At 49.8% G+C, this 16,883-nt stretch overlaps 10 protein-coding genes across 10 annotated transcripts; 6 read left to right on the forward strand and 4 right to left on the reverse strand.

The window, feature by feature from the left end:
• Nucleotides 1-184: 184 nt before the first annotated feature.
• BDW70DRAFT_151357 (uncharacterized protein) lies at nt 185-1,829 on the forward strand (the record flags this gene model as incomplete). Its single annotated transcript, XM_073739283.1, has 5 exons — nt 185-259; nt 312-552; nt 607-1,069; nt 1,123-1,677; nt 1,727-1,829. 5 exons carry the CDS (start codon nt 185-187, stop codon nt 1,827-1,829), a joined length of 1,437 nt encoding a protein of 478 aa, XP_073594618.1.
• BDW70DRAFT_139187 (cytochrome oxidase assembly protein SHY1) lies at nt 1,191-3,166 on the reverse strand. Its single transcript, XM_073737344.1, has 4 exons — nt 2,815-3,166; nt 2,235-2,750; nt 2,077-2,182; nt 1,191-2,009 (listed from the first exon to the last, which is right to left on the reverse strand). Exons 1-4 carry the CDS (start codon nt 3,062-3,064, stop codon nt 1,907-1,909), a joined length of 975 nt encoding a protein of 324 aa, XP_073594619.1. The 5' UTR covers nt 3,065-3,166; the 3' UTR covers nt 1,191-1,906.
• Nucleotides 3,167-3,266: 100 nt separating this feature from the next.
• On the forward strand, nt 3,267-5,012 carry BDW70DRAFT_76462 (uncharacterized protein). Its single transcript, XM_073744796.1, has 5 exons — nt 3,267-3,384; nt 3,445-3,497; nt 3,557-3,678; nt 3,746-4,796; nt 4,871-5,012. Exons 1-5 carry the CDS (start codon nt 3,306-3,308, stop codon nt 4,904-4,906), a joined length of 1,341 nt encoding a protein of 446 aa, XP_073594620.1. The 5' UTR covers nt 3,267-3,305; the 3' UTR covers nt 4,907-5,012.
• Nucleotides 5,013-5,166: 154 nt separating this feature from the next.
• BDW70DRAFT_161321 (coiled-coil-helix-coiled-coil-helix domain-containing protein) lies at nt 5,167-5,877 on the reverse strand (the record flags this gene model as incomplete). The annotated part of the gene is made up of 3 exons (XM_073740962.1): nt 5,167-5,199; nt 5,271-5,526; nt 5,654-5,877. 3 exons carry the CDS (start codon nt 5,875-5,877, stop codon nt 5,167-5,169), a joined length of 513 nt encoding a protein of 170 aa, XP_073594621.1.
• Nucleotides 5,878-6,182: 305 nt separating this feature from the next.
• BDW70DRAFT_76475 (uncharacterized protein) lies at nt 6,183-6,563 on the forward strand. Its single transcript, XM_073744797.1, has one exon. It carries the CDS (start codon nt 6,272-6,274, stop codon nt 6,503-6,505), a length of 234 nt encoding a protein of 77 aa, XP_073594622.1. The 5' UTR covers nt 6,183-6,271; the 3' UTR covers nt 6,506-6,563.
• Nucleotides 6,564-7,187: 624 nt separating this feature from the next.
• Nucleotides 7,188-9,123, forward strand: BDW70DRAFT_151360 (ketopantoate reductase family protein; the record flags this gene model as incomplete). Its single annotated transcript, XM_073739284.1, has 3 exons — nt 7,188-7,194; nt 7,778-8,172; nt 8,245-9,123. 3 exons carry the CDS (start codon nt 7,188-7,190, stop codon nt 9,121-9,123), a joined length of 1,281 nt encoding a protein of 426 aa, XP_073594623.1.
• An 18-nt stretch (nt 9,124-9,141) lies between these two features.
• Nucleotides 9,142-10,813, reverse strand: BDW70DRAFT_76481 (uncharacterized protein). The gene is made up of 6 exons (XM_073744798.1): nt 10,526-10,813; nt 9,935-10,471; nt 9,825-9,879; nt 9,704-9,766; nt 9,539-9,650; nt 9,142-9,475 (listed from the first exon to the last, which is right to left on the reverse strand). Exons 1-6 carry the CDS (start codon nt 10,664-10,666, stop codon nt 9,160-9,162), a joined length of 1,224 nt encoding a protein of 407 aa, XP_073594624.1. The 5' UTR covers nt 10,667-10,813; the 3' UTR covers nt 9,142-9,159.
• A 171-nt stretch (nt 10,814-10,984) lies between these two features.
• coq4 (ubiquinone biosynthesis protein COQ4) lies at nt 10,985-12,002 on the forward strand. Its single transcript, XM_073737345.1, has 2 exons — nt 10,985-11,197; nt 11,262-12,002. Exons 1-2 carry the CDS (start codon nt 10,990-10,992, stop codon nt 11,909-11,911), a joined length of 858 nt encoding a protein of 285 aa, XP_073594625.1. The 5' UTR covers nt 10,985-10,989; the 3' UTR covers nt 11,912-12,002.
• A 20-nt stretch (nt 12,003-12,022) lies between these two features.
• On the reverse strand, nt 12,023-12,952 carry BDW70DRAFT_76499 (DNA-binding protein). Its single transcript, XM_073744799.1, has 4 exons — nt 12,752-12,952; nt 12,582-12,667; nt 12,504-12,514; nt 12,023-12,444 (listed from the first exon to the last, which is right to left on the reverse strand). Exons 1-4 carry the CDS (start codon nt 12,773-12,775, stop codon nt 12,158-12,160), a joined length of 408 nt encoding a protein of 135 aa, XP_073594626.1. The 5' UTR covers nt 12,776-12,952; the 3' UTR covers nt 12,023-12,157.
• Nucleotides 12,953-14,132: 1,180 nt separating this feature from the next.
• BDW70DRAFT_76504 (guanine nucleotide exchange factor SEC2) lies at nt 14,133-16,202 on the forward strand. The gene is made up of 3 exons (XM_073744800.1): nt 14,133-14,260; nt 14,322-14,937; nt 14,994-16,202. Exons 1-3 carry the CDS (start codon nt 14,253-14,255, stop codon nt 16,185-16,187), a joined length of 1,818 nt encoding a protein of 605 aa, XP_073594627.1. The 5' UTR covers nt 14,133-14,252; the 3' UTR covers nt 16,188-16,202.
• Nucleotides 16,203-16,883: the final 681 nt, after the last annotated feature.

The raw sequence follows: 16,883 nt of genomic DNA on the forward strand, positions 1-16,883 counted from the left end.
TAAGCCCACTCCAACAAATAGCGGGCTTCATCGAACGGAGGCCCAGCGCGTTACCACCAGCATAAACAAGTGCAGCCGACCGCTCGTCAGTCTCGAAATTATCCTACACGCATTAATTCATCTTTTATATGATCGCTGGCCGCTTCGATACTGCATAGAGCTGAATGCTACCTTGTTAGCTGCAATGCCAGAATCCTCAAATACTCGTGGGGTCTACGAAGCGGCTCCTCCTGCAGCCGGTGATACTGCATTCACACGGGTTTGTGAATATTCAATCAAATGCGATTCTCTTACTAATTCGCTTGCTACAGATATCACGAATTCCGGTCCCCGCGCGCTACCCTTCGACACCGGGGCGAAAGAAGGTCGGCCCAACAACTCCTAGATCGGCTTCTCAATGGGGGACGCCGGGGAATAGAGGTGCTCCGTCGACACCCTATGGGGTTCGCGCAATGCAACGGCGTGCAGCGAATACTCCCGGCCGTGAGCGCCGAAAGAGCGGACGAGCTCAGCGCGAAACAGTCTTTGATGTCCTTCGAAACCTTAGCAGAGGTATGGACGTATTTTATCCTTATAGTGTTACTCTCTGACTGATGTCTGTTCAAGCTTTGGCCCCCGAATCACAACCCATACGTTCATCACCACAGCCGCCGCCCGAACCGGAGCCAGAACCTGAGATCGACGAAATCGATGCGCTTGATAAGGAACCTGCTCCTGAGAGACCGCGGCTGTCATTGCCGTTGGAGGATGTCGAAGAAGAGGACGACGATGGAAGTCCTGAGATACGCCCGCCGCGGTTGTCATTGGCGCTGGGTGATGATTATATGCTGCACGATGATATAACGCACGATGATATGACGCACACTTCCCTAGAATATCCTCGGAGAGCGACTCTTGATCGCGATCGAAACCGGCTGTCTATGGTCAGTGCTGGCGGGCCTCGGCTGAGTGAGAATTTTGGCGATGCTACCGGGCTGGAAAGCGATTCAGATGTCGGCGGGAATACAGGCGTAATGCCGGACGGAGAACAAGATGAAACTATCATCAGTCATGGCGCGTTCGACAGGGGGTGAGTTAAAACATCTGAGGCATTTCCGCCCACAGTTCCTAACCATATTGCAGTGGGGAAACGGAAGACCTTGGGCGATTCAACTTTGATCTCAACTTTCCATCTCCTGCTGCCCAGCCCGATGACCTGGACGCGGACGAACCCATAAATGATGATGAGGGATTCGAATTACCAGCTATCGACCTTGAACCTAAACTTGGCCCTGACTCTGACCCTGGATCAGACGATAATGATGCCGGCGGTACTACCGGGGGCTTTGGCCTGGAGCTATATTCTCCTGAAAGAGTCTCCATGAGCGAAAGCCCTGGGCTTGTTGGAGGGGGTCTACGAGAGGAAGACACCGTTGTTCATGGCTCCAAACAGAAGAAACTCTCGCGGCATGGGATTCCAGTCCCCACTTTACCTGCCGGAGTCATCAGGAAGTTGGCTACGCGATTTGCTCGGGCTCGAGCCGGGCCAAAGGCGAAGATCAGCAAGAGTACCCTGGCAGCGATTGAGCAAGCATCTTCGTGGTATTTTGAACAAGCCAGCGAGGATCTGGAAGCATACTCCAAACACGCCGGACGCAAAACCATTGACGAGGCTGATGTAACTGCCTTGATGAGGAGGTGAGTTCTCGAAATCTCTTCCTATCTGAGTGTAGATGCTAATTGGCAGGCAACGCCATCTCAACAACAATACCACGGTATTTTCACTTGCGCAGAAGCATTTACCCAAGGAGCTCTTGCAGGACATGAGACTCGCCTTGCCGCCAAGATAAACGGTACATTCTATGTTACAGATGTATCATACCCAACAAACCGAACGCCAATGGCCAATGCACGAATCACTCGCTGGTTACCAGTTGATGTTTTGACGGACACGGCGATGCGCCTCACTAGTGGGGCGCTTCCGCACAATCATCCACAGCATAATAGATGTGGCTAGGGATAACCCGTACCTATACATATGAGCAACGAGTCACGAATACGAACTGTGAGAGGGATATGGGGACATATGGGACATACCATGTGAAGATGTACTGGCTGTGATTGTTCCTTAGGTTCACTTCGGCAGCGCGACCTATAGGGATGCCCTTGGCCTCCCGGTTCATTGATTCAAGCAGATCTTGGACTAGGAGACCGGTTAGCTAGGTGGACTTAATAAACCATTGAGACCAACTTACCCATCGTTTGTTCAATCCATACCGGTTGACTTCCGGTCAGTTCCGCCATCTGCTCAACATCCGGAAAGTAAAATTTCCCTTTCTCCGGCTGGTTTTCCGGCGTAAACATGTTCTTCTTCCAAGGCTCCCGTATCATACCCTCAATCGTCACTTCTCCTGTGGGAAGCGCTTCTCTGTCCCTGTCCTTCTGGTCCATCATCTTTTTAGAGATCCATCCTCGGTTAATCAACACGGTACTCTCCCCTTTCCCCCTTTCAAGTGGCGTGACAACGATAAAACCGTCTTGTCCTTCACGCATACGCGGCCCAATCAACATCTCCTGGTCATGCCGCAGCCGACCCGTAGCATAGACACGCCGATAGTCGAATTCAGAAACAACACTCGGATCAATGCGCGGAGGTAACGGGAGCGGATCCTTTACAAGCTGGTCTTCAACTTTCGCGATCAACTTTGTTTTCCAATCCAGGCGTTGAACCTGCCAAGTCCCGAGGGCGAAGGAAATAATTGGGATTAAGGCTGTCCACAGAGTTAGCACTCATCTTGTTGGGTCGCCGGGCAAAAGCAACTACCAAAGGCATACCGAGAATGATCAATCCTGGCCCGTGTTTGCGGCCAGTTCGCACGATTTGTGCGGGGTGGTCGACGACAGATAGCCAGCGGGGATCGTCACCCATCTGCCCGTTGAAGAAGCGGACTTGCATTTGTTGGCGACGGCATCTGGCGCAGATTGAATCGAACTTGAATAATGTGCGCGGACTTCGAGTGGATGAGATCGGATGTTGCCATGCTCGAGGAACGGCCCGTTGAGCGACCGATAAGATAGGTCGCATTATTTATCGTGTTATTTATTGTTTCTATTCACTTTGTATATCCTGTTAACAACTGAGAGGTTTCCTAACGTTGTTATTGAATTAGAAGAAGTAGAAGCAAAAAAGTAGGTTGATGGAGGAGATTCAACCGACCCGGCCGGGATGCGGAACCCCAAATGATCGGCACCGGCTGATGCGCGAACAACTACTGACCTTCAAATCCATAACAACCTCAATATCAGAACAGCATATCACAGTCAATATGTTCTTCACCGGAACCTTACAAGAAGGAATTACTCTGGCAGTTCAAGAGTCAAAAGCCGTTGTTTGCTTTGTGCCAGGTCTGTCCTCGAGAACTGACGTGTACCTGATATACCCTCTAATAACTATTGCCTTCGCAGATAACGGCGAGACAAGCTCAACATGGCAGGAGGATTACTTTCAAGGCGACGAGGTACAGCCTCGAATGTTATCTGGAACCTTTGCTTGCGCATGTTAATCTCCGTTGTATAGGAGTTTACACGGCTTCTTGAATCGCAATCTGTCCTATTGCGCATCGCCAAAGACAGCCAAGAAGCTGGGTTTCTAGCCTCCGTCTGTCCCATTTCAAAGTATCCAACGGTCGTTGTTATTAGGTACGGATATTTTTCTCAGCTGGGAGGTGGAACCATCTGCGCAGTGCGTCTGTTGACCGGTTCGCAGGAATGGCATGCTGCGGGAGTATATAGTGCCGGACATCTCAAAAGAAGACTTTCGCAGTCGGGTTATGGCCGCTATAGCTGATAGCAAACCGCAGAGTCAGACGGTTGCTTCTTTGGCGCCTCAACAGTCCGCTCAGCAAGCTCAAGACTCCAGCTCACCGGCCGCACGGGCGCCACAACCTGTTACCACAGCTCCGACGCCAGCAATCGATACGACACAGACCTCGACAACTCAGAGACAATTAAGTCAAAACGTATCCACGAGGAGTTCGGGTGGCAGGGCAAATGATATATCATATTCTTCAGGGTCAAGAATGTACTCTGCAACAGTCCCCCGAAAGCAAGAGAGGGAGCACGATACGCCGCAATCTTCTAACAAAGCTCAGGAGACGACCCAGCAAAATATTAATGAAACAAAAGGGAAGGCACCGATACGGACAAGCAAGAACGAAAAACCAAAGAACGAAAAATCCGCTGCCGCGTCCCCAGCCCCTCACCCAACGTCAGTACCAGTGCCTCCATCGCAATACCGTCTCCAGGTCCGACTCTTTGATGGTAGTTCTGTCCGCTCAACGTTCTCACCCTTACATACCATCCGCAGCGACGTCCGTCCCTGGCTAGATAACAAATTGGAGGAAAAGAGACCCTATAACCTCAAACTCATCCAAACACCCTTGCCGAACAAAACACTTACAATCGCCGAAGAGGACCAGGTCCTTCGTGAACTCATAAGCGGCCCCACAGCGACCTTTGTCATGGTACCTATCAAAACATATACAGAAGCATACTCGGACTCGGGATCATTACCTGTCCGCGCAGTGTCTTCAGCATATGGACTAGTCACATCTGTGGTTGGAGGTGCGGTGGGGTATATTGGGTCCTTCATCGGTTACTCCCCAAACAGGGCTTCATCAGAGTCCGCACCTCCTCAATCCAGGGAGTTCCAGGATTCTGCGGATGCTACAAGACGGCCGCGGCGGTGGGGCGCGAATATCCGAACTCTTGGAGACCAACGAGATGCGCAGGATAGTCAGTTCTACAATGGGAACCAGGTACGAAACGCGACCTTTCATTCTGTCTGGATGGCCTATCAGTTGGCTGACCTATTCTTTCGTCACTAACGCAGCTTAATTTTGAACCACGACAAGGTGATGATCGATGAGAGCACTTAAGCAAACAAATACTATGGAGAGGAGACCATTCTTTCTAATATGGGTATCTGTGTCTACCTAGGGCTCCAGAAGTAGATTGTAGTGTCCAACATCCTTGACGGCCCAAATAGTCGACTTCTTAACAGAAATTATAGTATACATTGGATCATGATTATGCCGCTATGCAAACAGTATCGTGTTAAACTTCAGGTAAAAGTTAGGCTATGAATCATAGCCACCTAGATGTTTGAATGGACGAAAAGAGGCCCGCTTAGTAAGGCTTAGCAGCAGCCTGGCAAGCTTTCTATAAACACACAAGACTATTAGTATCCTGGCTTGGAGCATATCCTTCATAGAAAACCAGAGGGAACGTACCAGCTGGTCAAGGTACCACCCGCAAATAGACATGTTGCCCTGGTTCTCATCCATGCACTTGCGGAAGTTCTGAACGTCCGTAGCGCAGGCGGGGTTCTCCCAAGAGCTGTTAGTCGCGCTGCCCTGCCATAGGCCGTTGTCCATGGGCTGAGCTTGAGCGGGGGGAGCCTGCTGAACCTCGGCAGGGGCGCTAGAGCCGCCGCCGGAGAAGAGACCACCGATGGCGTGGCCGATGGAGGAACCAACTGCTACACCACTGTAAAAAGTTAGCTTCAGCGGCCTGCGTTGACGCGGCGAGAAAATTCCCTGCGGTTTTGCGGGTGTAGCTTGCCACCAAGGGTAAAAAAAGCGTCCGGATTTGGTATACGGAGTATGCAACTTACGCAGCTGTGGAAGCCATCTGCCCGAAGAGACCGGGGCCAGAGCTCTGCTGGACGGGAGCAGGAGCTGCAGGAGCCTGGGTGGCAGTGGGAGGGTGGGCAGCGGTCGAGTGAGGCTGGTGCTGCTGGCCGTATGGCGAGTGAGCCGGCTGGGCAGGAGCGGCGGTAGGACGAGTTGGAGCGCTGCGCGCAGGAGTAGGAGCGGCACCACGGCGTTGACGAGGCATATTGACTATATTGTTAGATTGAGATTTGACTAGTGATGGAATAGGATATAGAGGCGGATGAAAGGGTTTATATAGAAGACGGTCGAATCGCCGGAGAACAATTTAGCGCTATGTCAGCAATACCGCCGTTACCCGGAATTATTGCGGATCCGGTATTAAACTGACTGCGCAGAACTACATGTATCAGTAATACATAGTGGAAGCTTATGCCGTATGACGGAGGAATTTTTTACATTTAATTCATAGATGGGTCATTCTTCATGAAATTTATACTATTCTAGGTTCGCTTGAGATTGACTTGTCGATACACGAATGCACTGCGCCCGGCATCTCCGGCAGCGAGTAGTGGCGAAGTTCTTGCTGACACTATGAGTCAGTCAACACCGATTTCGAGATGGCAACCCTGCTGCGGCACGTAGATACGATCAAAACCGGCTTGCCATTTGGTCGTTGGTGTACAGTCTCGTACTGCGGAAGGCCTAAAATCCTTCGCCCAGCGAGCATCTGCCGGAAATCATTCCCGTCGGGCTTGATCCTGTTCGGTTTATTAACCCTTCTGCCATGCATTGGCCCATTGCATTCCCGACTGGCGGAGGCTCGCAGGCACAACTCGGAATCAGAATTGTAGGCGGAGAAGTGACTTGGCGGTGCGATTCATCGGAAGTCGAGCTCCGTGTATGAGTTGCGTTGTAGCTTCCCGCAATGCCTTGCAATGGTCGACATGGATGACAATTGCTAGTACTTTCAGGTTGCCTTCCTCGCCTTTCGGGTATCATCCTTCTTCTTCCTTCTCTGTTTGTTGTGATCCTTGAATTCTTCCTTGCCGCGACGCTTCTTACGTCTCTCATCTTTTGCACTGGACTTCACTTTGTTCTTCTTTGTTTTCTGGGTGCTAACTCCAGGTGCCCCAGAAGATTGCACTTCCTGTGGTAAGTCGGCGCCCTTGGCGTCGTTTGCGATGTCGGATGTGGGATCAGCATCTGATTCGGATTCACTTGAAACATCCTTGGGCGGCTCTTCGGTTGTGTCGCCTGCTTTCTTAGCCAGCAGCGATGCCTTGAGTTGGGCGCGTGCTTTCTCTTTCGCTAGTTGCTCCTCTCGTTGCAGATCGAGTTTCTCGTTTCCGGCCTAGGACAGGTAAGTAATCACCCTGTAACGGAACGTTATTTCGAGTCTCATACAAGGCCATGTTTGATAAAACGTCCAGCCGCCTGCTTATCAAGAACCATTGTTCTCTGCTCGGGTTCGGTTTCTAATGCCTTTATCTTGTCGAAATACTGCTTCACTCTTTTCAATTCTCTGTAGACGGGATGTTCGGTCGCTTTGACGCCGTGTAGGCGCAAGTACGCTACAATCATAGTGAGCATTCAATCTCATGGTGGAGCGAAATCCATACAGAATATCAACGACTCCAACGCATAAGCGGTCATGACATGAAATTTGGCTTTGTCCAGAACAGGCAGCTTCTTGGAGGTTTCGACAACGGTGCTTTGCAAGATCGGCGCTAAAGCCTCCTCGAGGTCATCAACATCATCATCGAGCCGCTCGAGCAGCGGTATCAAATCAGTAGACTCCATTTGCCTAATAATGGTTTGCTGTGAAACAAACGTTGGAGTAGCTAAATTATAAAAGGCTGAAGATTTGGCGGAGAGCCACAATTTTTGCAACGTACAAAACAAGCGGTGGGTAAGGCGGTGTGCATATAATGCTCGATTGCCTATGGATTAAGTTCACTTAACTTCACTTAACTTCAAATCCGTCTGAGCATGTTCCCAGTGTGCATAATCTGAATTATTCATTCTATACAGCTGCAAGTGAAGCAAATGCGCTGTTTACTGTGATAGCGCAAGGCCCAACCTTATGGTGTTCAGCCACCACTCAGTTTCGCACATGTTCGGAGCCCGTCCGCTCTTGCGAGCAGCGGCCTCAGAACTATGCGGCTTTAGAGGGCCTGTATCTATGCAGGTATTAATTAAACGACCGGCGTCAACATGGACACAAGATGTCGATGAGATAGCGAGGGAGAGTGGACAATCTCGACTATCTGGGCGCATTCACATTCTCGGAGTTGGAAACATTGGCACTTTTGTCGCTCACTCGCTCGCAAGTCGGCCATCTCCACCGCCTATCACGCTTCTTATGCACAATCCAGAGGTGTACCAAACGTTCCAGAAACGGAAGCAGACTTTGGCTATCAATAGTCTTGGACTAGACGATAACAAAACTGGGTTTGACGTCAATGTCTTGTCTGATGGAACCTGGCGCTCAATACCATATGTGAACACGAAGGAAGAAGTCTCCGCGGATGGGCAACCTATCTCTAGGAATATAACAGATAGTGAGGCCGAGTTGTCAAACGTCGAAGAGGAAGCCGAGCAAATTGAGTGCTTAATAGTCTCCGTCAAAGCACCTGCGACTGTATCTGCTTTGGAGAGTGTCCGTCACCGATTGACGCCCAAGTCCACTGTGTTGTTCATCCAGAATGGCATGGGGATCACTGACGCAGTCAACGAACGAGTTTTTCCTGATCCTGGACAGCGTCCGCATTACATGCTTGGTATCATCAGTCACGGTCTTGCTCAGCGGAGTGGCAGGTTTCACGTCACACACACCGGTGTGGGCACAACGATTCTGGGTCCTGTCCCTTCACAAAACTCTGGCAGATCATCGTCACTCGGCAAGGCTTCGGATTGGGCTCCTAGCACCAAATATTTACTGCGCACATTGACCCTCACGCCGCCTCTGGTTGCTGTTGCAGAACCCCCCTCTTCCATTATGCTGTACCAGCTGGAGAAGCTGGCGATGAACTCCGTAATCAATCCATTGACTGCTCTTATGGACTGTCGAAATGGCGAGCTTTTGTATAATTATAGCTTCACTCGTGTGATGAGGTTACTCCTACTTGAAATCTCAAACGTGATCTGCAGTCTACCGGAACTACAAGGTATACCTGGAGTCGAGAGCCGTTTCTCTCCGGAGCGTTTGCGCTGGATGGTAACGCAACTTGCCAGCAAAACAGCGAAAAACCATAGTTCCATGTTACAGGATATACGAGCTAACAGAACGACCGAGATCGAGTTTCTGAACGGATACATTGTGCGAAAGGGCGAGGAACTTGGCATCAAATGCGTGGTGAATTATACCATTAAACACCTGGTCCTTGCAAAACAGCGAGAATCTCGACGGCAGGAATCCAGTATGATTCCCATTGACATCCCTGACGAACCCAGGGACAGCAAACTTTGACCCTTAACATCCCTTAACATAGCGTAGCATTATATCTCAACATAACACTGTCTTCAAGGCTATGCTACAGAGCTCTTTGATTTGCCTCCACCTCTTCATCAGCATCTGTGCCTTCTCCTGATGCCTTTGTTCCATGCTAGACCGAATATTCTCCAATTCACGTATAGTCAAATCCGCTTCTTCCATATATGCACGGATCCAGCCTTTGATGACGTCTTCCGATTTCTTTGCATCTACTCCTCTGGTAGAATAACCGAGGACGTAGTTCTGCCAGTCCTCAGGTCGCATATACATGATACAAGCGGCAACCTCTGTCCGGTAGCATACGCCAGTGGCCATGACCTGATAGTTTCTACTCCAGCATCAGCAGGTCCCAGATGACCGCAAGGGATGAGCAAAGATGGCCAGAACTCACCCAAGATACTGCTGCAGGTACAATTCCTCCTGCTGTGAGGAGCTCAGTTCTCGGAATACTATATCGTCAAGATATAATGCTTCAGACTCGTTTTCCTCGAGGTGAAAGCCGTCTACCCGAATTAGCATCTCCGAAATCAGAGATATAATAAGGCGCTTGTCTCACATTCAGCAAACAGAAAGTCATTTGGATGGGGCCCGTAACTCATAAAAATCTCATCCCCTTTATCTGTATAGGAAGCTTGTTCAGCTTGTATAGCAAAAAGCTAACTCCACTAGGGACTTACTAAATGTTTTTGAAGCCCTAAAGACGTATTCTTGGCCATCAAATTTCACATTACACTGTGAAGGGTCAGCAAACCAGTACCAGTACCAGCCCATGTGCAAATGCACATACTGCCACATCTGAATGATTGAAGTAATCGGCAAATGGCAACAATGCCATGGCGTCGTTTCGATCTTCCGGTGGCTCCTGACCAGGCATTAAATAGAAAAAGCTCCTGGTGTTCACAATCAGCCAATAATAGGAGAACGTTTCCCAATCGGTCTCTGGGAACACAGAGACAACACTTTCCCAGGCGTTGCGCAATCGTTGCTCTTGCTGGGCGAGGATATTTTGATGGGAGGGCTCGTATTCAAACTCGAGTTTCGCCTTTCGAACACTTTTCCAGCTGCCCGAGACGGACGGAGGCAAAGACGCACGAAGAGACTCCGGCCAAAGGATCGGCATGCAATGCTCGAAATCCTTCCTGGTCGGCCAGGTTTTTGTCCAAAGTTCATACGGCTCGAGTTCCTCCGGCTCCCCATGACATAGGAATGCAGCAAGCATCGCATGAACTGGTACACCCTCTTCGAATTTCGTGACGAACGAGGATGGAATCGTGTCTACTGTCAACATCAGATGTCGTGGCACTCTCACAATCACCTCGTTTTCCTATTTGCGAATTTTAGAATGCAAACTCCAGGCTGGGGGCTTTCGGCCACATACTTGTATACTCCGCATGGCCATCATTCCTAGACCCCGCCCAGGGAATTTTGCTGGACCCACGCCATTTACAATGATGCCTTGGGATACTGCCCAATGAGTGAACAGTTCATGTTCTTCTCCAGGCCACCAATCTGGCTTCATCCTGGCCCTTTTTAGGAGAAAAGCTGAGATGCCAATCAATAGACCGACTCTATGCTACTCCGCTTATTCTCATAAAAAGCAGTCTAGAGACAACATTTTTGGTCACGGTCGCTCTATTCTGTAATGTAGCGTTTGCATTGAAGATCAATAAAATTAGAAATATCCTCTTATCATCTTATCACCTTATCACCTTATCGATTATTATCTATAGTACAGTACGGCGGAACATAATGACCACTTGTGCTCCGCTGTTCCTCCGCATCACACCACCTCCGAATGCCGTTAACATAGAACAATGTCTGTTTAGACGTCTTAACTGCAAAATGTCGCACCTTAGGAAACTGAGGGCAGCAGCACTCATTGTGCAAGAAGTCGCGCTACTGGGCCGGCAACCCCCTTACTCACGTTCTTTTTCCAGTTACAATCGCCCTTCGCCGAAATACCCGCATCATGTCCCGCTCGGATTCTTTGAGAAGGGATTTCTGGCCGTTGGTTCCGCGGTGGGAGCTCTACTCAATCCTCGAAGAGCTGGTCAGTCCGAAACATCCGCTGAGAATTGCATGTTGAAGGACTAACTCTGAACGCCCAATTTCAGACCTAATTGCAACACTCGGCGAAGTAACAGCAACCCCATACTTTATCTACCGACTCCGCGATGCCATGCTTCAGGACCCCACCGGTCGACAGATTCTCCGCGATCGCCCACGCATAACCTCCCAGACCCTCCCGCTTCCCTATCTCCGCTCTCTACCTGAAAACTCCGTCGGACGCACCTACGCCACATGGCTGGATAGGGAGGGCGTCTCCCCCGATACTCGGGATAATGTGCAGTACATCGACGACCCAGAGTGCGCGTACGTCATGCAGCGTTACCGTGAGTGTCACGACTTTTATCACGCCGTGACCGGGCTCCCTACTTTTGTGGAGGGCGAGCTAGCGCTGAAGGCGTTCGAGTTCCTGAATACATTGATTCCGATGACGGGGCTTAGTATGGCTGCGTCTGTCCGGCTGAAGCCTGCAGAGCGAGAGAGGCTGTTCTCATTATATTTGCCTTGGGCAGTGCGCAGTGGGCTGAATAGCAAGGAACTGATCAATGTCTACTGGGAGAAAATTCTGGAGAAAGATGTTGACGAGTTGCGGGCAGAGCTAGGGATTGAGAAGCCGCCAGATATGAGGGACATTCGGCGGATGATAAGGCTTCAGCAGAAGAGGGAGCGAGAACAACAACAGGGGAAAAGCTCTTGATGCCCTTGCGGCTCGTTAGTCGTAAATTCATGTACTTTTAGCGAGACACAAAGATGTATAATACCGCCCACTAGGTCGTGGTATGCCGTACCATTAATTTCAGCCTTAATGGCTTACAGCTGTCTTTCATACAGGCAAGTTCATTTTATTATCGCCTATAACCATATATGTAGCTCAAGCAGGAGATCGGATGCATCATTAATCATAGGTAGCCCGTAAAGTATACCCGCAGTCTTTGCTTTTCCTTCACAAGTCCAGCAAGTCGTCATCATCGTCCCATCCACCCTTCCGCCTAGAGAACACAATCTTCTGCTGCTCCTCCTCATCCTTGCGTTGGTTCTCTGCAACAGCATTCAGGAGCTGCTTGAGTTGCTCCTCTGTGACCTTCTGCCGCAACTGGCCTGTCTGCGCAAGCATGATGAGCCTGTTTTCAATATCTGTGGCACGCGACTCTTTCACGAGTCGAATTCGGCCCAGCCGATCTGCGGCTTCGGGTTCAAGGATTTGGTTGAGGATAGTAGCGCGGCGCTCGGCTGTAGGCGTGGTATGAGTTGGTGCTGATTGGATGGCATGAGTGGTCATTGAGGCTTACCTTCAACTTGTCTAAAGAGTATCAAGCGTCAGTGATGTTTCCGACATGCGAAATGGGTGTCTCCAGAGAGGTACGTACTTTCTTTGCTCGTCTTGGTTGCCTTCTGATGGAGCTCTTGGTGGACCACCGCCCTGTTGGAGTTGCGCTAGACGAGCTCGCCTAATCTATAACGGTACTCAAGTCAGCCTGGACAGGTGACAACAACCGAAACAGCGACAAATATCAAACCGTCAAGGGCTCGTACTAACCTCCTCCAACTCTGCGTCTGCCATGCTTATTTGGATTGAAGATGACCGGGAACGAGGGCAAAACTGCAACAGTAACGAGACTCGAAAGTCTTTATGGTATTATGGGACCGCGTAGATCGTTTATATATCAGGCAGGCAGAAGGCCACGGGGTAAAGTATCGAATAATATGGTCCTGAAGATTTGGCGCGTTGGATGGACGATCAAACCCCAAAACCCCACTTATATTTGTGGCCTGAGGCTGCAAGGCCCTAAGATTGGCGGGGCCATCCAAGATTCCAGGGAGATGGTTACTGATCGTCTCTACTCAGAGTACACCCGTGTACGGGGAAAATCCGGGATTGCGCCATCGAACGCATGTTCCGCTTTGCAGTAAAGCTTCAATGATAAGGGACAGTGACGTTTCCATTGGCTGATGTATGAGCCTGCCTAATACCGCCTCTGAAGTCAGGAAACGGTTGGTTTGAGCTCGAAGCAGTCAAGCCCCGCATGGAGATATCCTGATGCAGTAATCTGCACTCCGAAACCCCCGTCTTCTGTGCTCCTGTACTGCTCTAACGATATTCAACATGTATGACTTGTATGAATAGATGGTCGAAAGGATATGCGAGTAGCCTGAGTGTGTCTTACGACAACGGCAACGACCTATTTATACTAACCTCTTTGAAGAGATTCAAGCACGCACCAAGAAGGGACAATAAATGAGTGTTTTCAAGGCTAGGGGCTAAGTAGGTGTCCATCCGAGGCCAACTCCCGGAAGGCCAGTGATATCCCTTGCGCGGTTGCTGAGCTTCCAAACTAAGGCTGGGGGCTTAGCAGAATCGCCGCTTCACCATGTTTTTGCATGACTAGCACACGCATAACATAGAAGTTGGTCATTTAGTCTCGGTGGTCATTGGGTGACGTAGGACTACAAATTAAATACAGTACCAGCTAGTACTCCGTATTTCTCACGTCTATCCATGACGGGGTTTAACAGAACCCTCTAAGAAGCCCCGTCACATGATTAGGTAAAATACCCGCCACTAGTAATGCACCGGACGGCGTGACGAAGCTCCGACCGAGTACGAAGTGCGAGAGCGAGCTTTCCTCCACCACCAGGCATCTCCTGCTAGCCGCCGTGGAAGAGGGGTCCGTCACATCTCCAACTCCTCTTCCTTTCGTCATTTGCATTCCTTTCTTCAATATATCTTGTCCCTGGGATCTCCATGATTGTACCTTCGCTCTACTGCGCATCCGCTCCTTCCCGGCCCTGACTTCATTCCTTGCTCCCGCGTCAATGCGTCTTATCTGAATCCAATTTGCGCCTCCTCCAGTTACGCGCGGATACGCAATCGTCTTCAGCTCGATATACTGATACAACCTAATCTAGAGCCTCACTCCTTTGTCGACTCGATCGTTTTCATCAGACAGGCGGACCAAATAGCTGCGCATAAGTGACGTCTTGATCTGGTCACGCACTACCTTACCTTGCCGATTCACGATCAGATTGTTCTCGCCACCATGGCCGAGTAAGTCTTCAACCCTAAGTCGATCGTATTCTTTTATGAAGCTCTACTAATCCGCATGTAGTCTGATCGCCTTCCACTCTTATTATTCGCATCAAGGTTTCCTCTCGCCGTCAAACATGTTACCGCGCTCATCCAGCCACAAACGGTCTCTGTCATCCGGGAATAGGTCTGCTTCGCCTGATAGGCATGTTACGAAGGCCAAGTCCACAAATGATCTTCTCCGTGTTGCTGCAGAATCTCCGGCTACTGTTCGTTCCTCAAGTGAAGGTGGAGACGGCTTCAGCACTCTGAGGGACCCAAGACTTATGCCCAGTTCTGAATCAACAGAGTCGACTCTATCGTCCTCGCATCACCCGGACCTTAATGATGAAGTTGCAACACTGAGTCTTAAACTCGTTCAAGCGATTAACAATCAGACAAAACTCGACGACACTTTGGCCGTTACTCGCCAGGAGTTAGAGCAAGTCCAGGAAAAGGCCCGCGCGTTAGAGTCGGAAAACGAGCAATACTGGCGAGACATTGAAGACGGAGCGCTGGTGAAGAAAGCTGAGGTTGACCAATTAAAGGCTTCTTTGGCAGAAGAAAAGGCGCAGCGTATTCTAGCGGAGAAGGAGAAAAAGGGAATCGAGCAAGAGCTAGAAACCCTCACTGCGGCTCTCTTTGAGGAAGCAAACAAGGTGAGCAAAAACTCGGCCATGGTTCTTTAAAGCTACCTTTCTAAATCATTTCACAGATGGTTGCTGCTGCCAAACTCGAGCGCGAGGCTGTGGAGAAGAAGAATGAACAGTTACGTTCTCAGATCAAAGACACAGAGTCGCTTCTCGCCTCGCACCAAGAACAATTAGCCGAATTGAAATCAGTCCTTCAGGTGATGAACATTTCCAAGGACGATCTCGATGGTCGCACAGCAATCTCGACAGCACCACCTTCTCCGGCTGGTCCCTCACAACCTCCCGCCTTCACCAGGAAGAGTATGGAAGCTACAGATATCCCTGGCGATGTTGTTTGCGCCGAGATAGCACCCGGCCCTGCGACAAGTTTTCCTGATCTCATCAAAACTGTATGCCGAACTGACATATTGGCTTACGAGGATTTTCGTGAGCTGTTTACTTTATCAAAGAGTTCGAAACCCCCCAGTAGGGCCACCAGCGGATCATATTCGGGATTGAACGTCATGAGTCTGGCTGGCTTTGGTGGTGCGGGGTTCGGCTCGAGCTCGCCGTCACCGTCAAAATCTCAACCTCATTCCCCGAGTGGGAGCGTTTCTTCGCCTCAACCCCCTAACTCTAGCGTCCCTTTGAAGGATGCACGGTTCTACAAGCGTGCACTCGTGGAAGATATCGAACCTACGTTGAGACTCGATGCGGCCCCAGGGATATCCTGGCTGACCAGGAGAAACGTGCTATCTAGTGTTTGTGAAGGAAGCTTGGTGGTCGAGCCGGTACCACCAAATGTTCGAAAATACGAATTCCCATGTTCTCTCTGTGGCGAGCGGCGGAGTGGCACCGATAACGAGCGCACTCACCGTTTCCGGACTTCTGACAGTGAAACAGCACAGCGATACCCATTGTGCGTTCTCTGCTTAGAAAAGGTGCGCTCATGCTGTGAGTTTACAGGCTATCTCCGTCTCATCCTTGACGGTCATATCCACGCCGAGGAACCTGACGAGTTGCAAGAAGCGTGGGAGGAAACAGTTCGCTTGAGAGAAAGGATGTTCTGGTCAAGGATTGGTGGCGGCATCGTTCCCACATTTGCGCAAACGAGCGCCCCAGAAGAACGATCCGAGGTGCATCAAGCGAGCATAGATTCGTTGATTGAAAAGCCTGTGGTGCAGATTCAGCCTACCGATGATATCCAGGACACCGCCATCGGTCAGGAGAAATTGGCTGCAACTCCCCGGCCTCTGGCCGCCGATGCCATGACTTGAAGCTTTGTTCAGTTTTGCTCCTTGACATACCTACCCATCACTTCCATATTGACAACACGTCTTCCGATCCATTACGGCTCGTCCTGCTAAAGGCAGTTCCGAAAGAATATCAGCATCGCCAGCCGAATAATCAGAAGCCACCGCTCCACTTTTGGAACAGCATCTCGTTGTGATCTCAGTGGTGGTCAGAGCGGGAGATAATAACGGCAGCACGACGTTCGAGCGCGGGTCGCTCATTGCTTTACCATTTCTTCTTCTATTTCTCACCCGATACTTTGTTATATTGCTGCTTCAATATCTTGCGTCTGCACCTCTACAACCACTCACGCAACGTTATCTTGTATTACTACTAATATTTCTTTGTCCATTTGATCACTATATTCTTATTCCTAATATCTTGCGCTTGCTCTTTTAATTAGCTTTATCATATCTTCATGTTTCTTACCTTTTTTCTTTTTTTCCTTTTCCTTATTCAATTTGATCAGCTGGCGAATACAACAATGGCGCAACTGGGATGTTTTATTTGTTTCTATCTTCGGAGGTTGCGCTTGTTATGTTTGTTCTTTGTGATATAGACTTGTGATGGCTGCAGAGTCTTATGCATGAGGGGTGTAATCTACGAAGCTGTCAGTGTGGTAGCATGGTTTGTGCATACACTTGAATTTGAATATGATTTTAAGATCTATTTGCTCTCAA

Source organism: Aspergillus foveolatus (assembly GCF_047715535.1).
Source record: "Aspergillus foveolatus strain CBS 279.81 unplaced genomic scaffold BDW70scaffold_35, whole genome shotgun sequence".
NCBI classification, from domain to species: domain Eukaryota; kingdom Fungi; phylum Ascomycota; class Eurotiomycetes; order Eurotiales; family Aspergillaceae; genus Aspergillus; species Aspergillus foveolatus.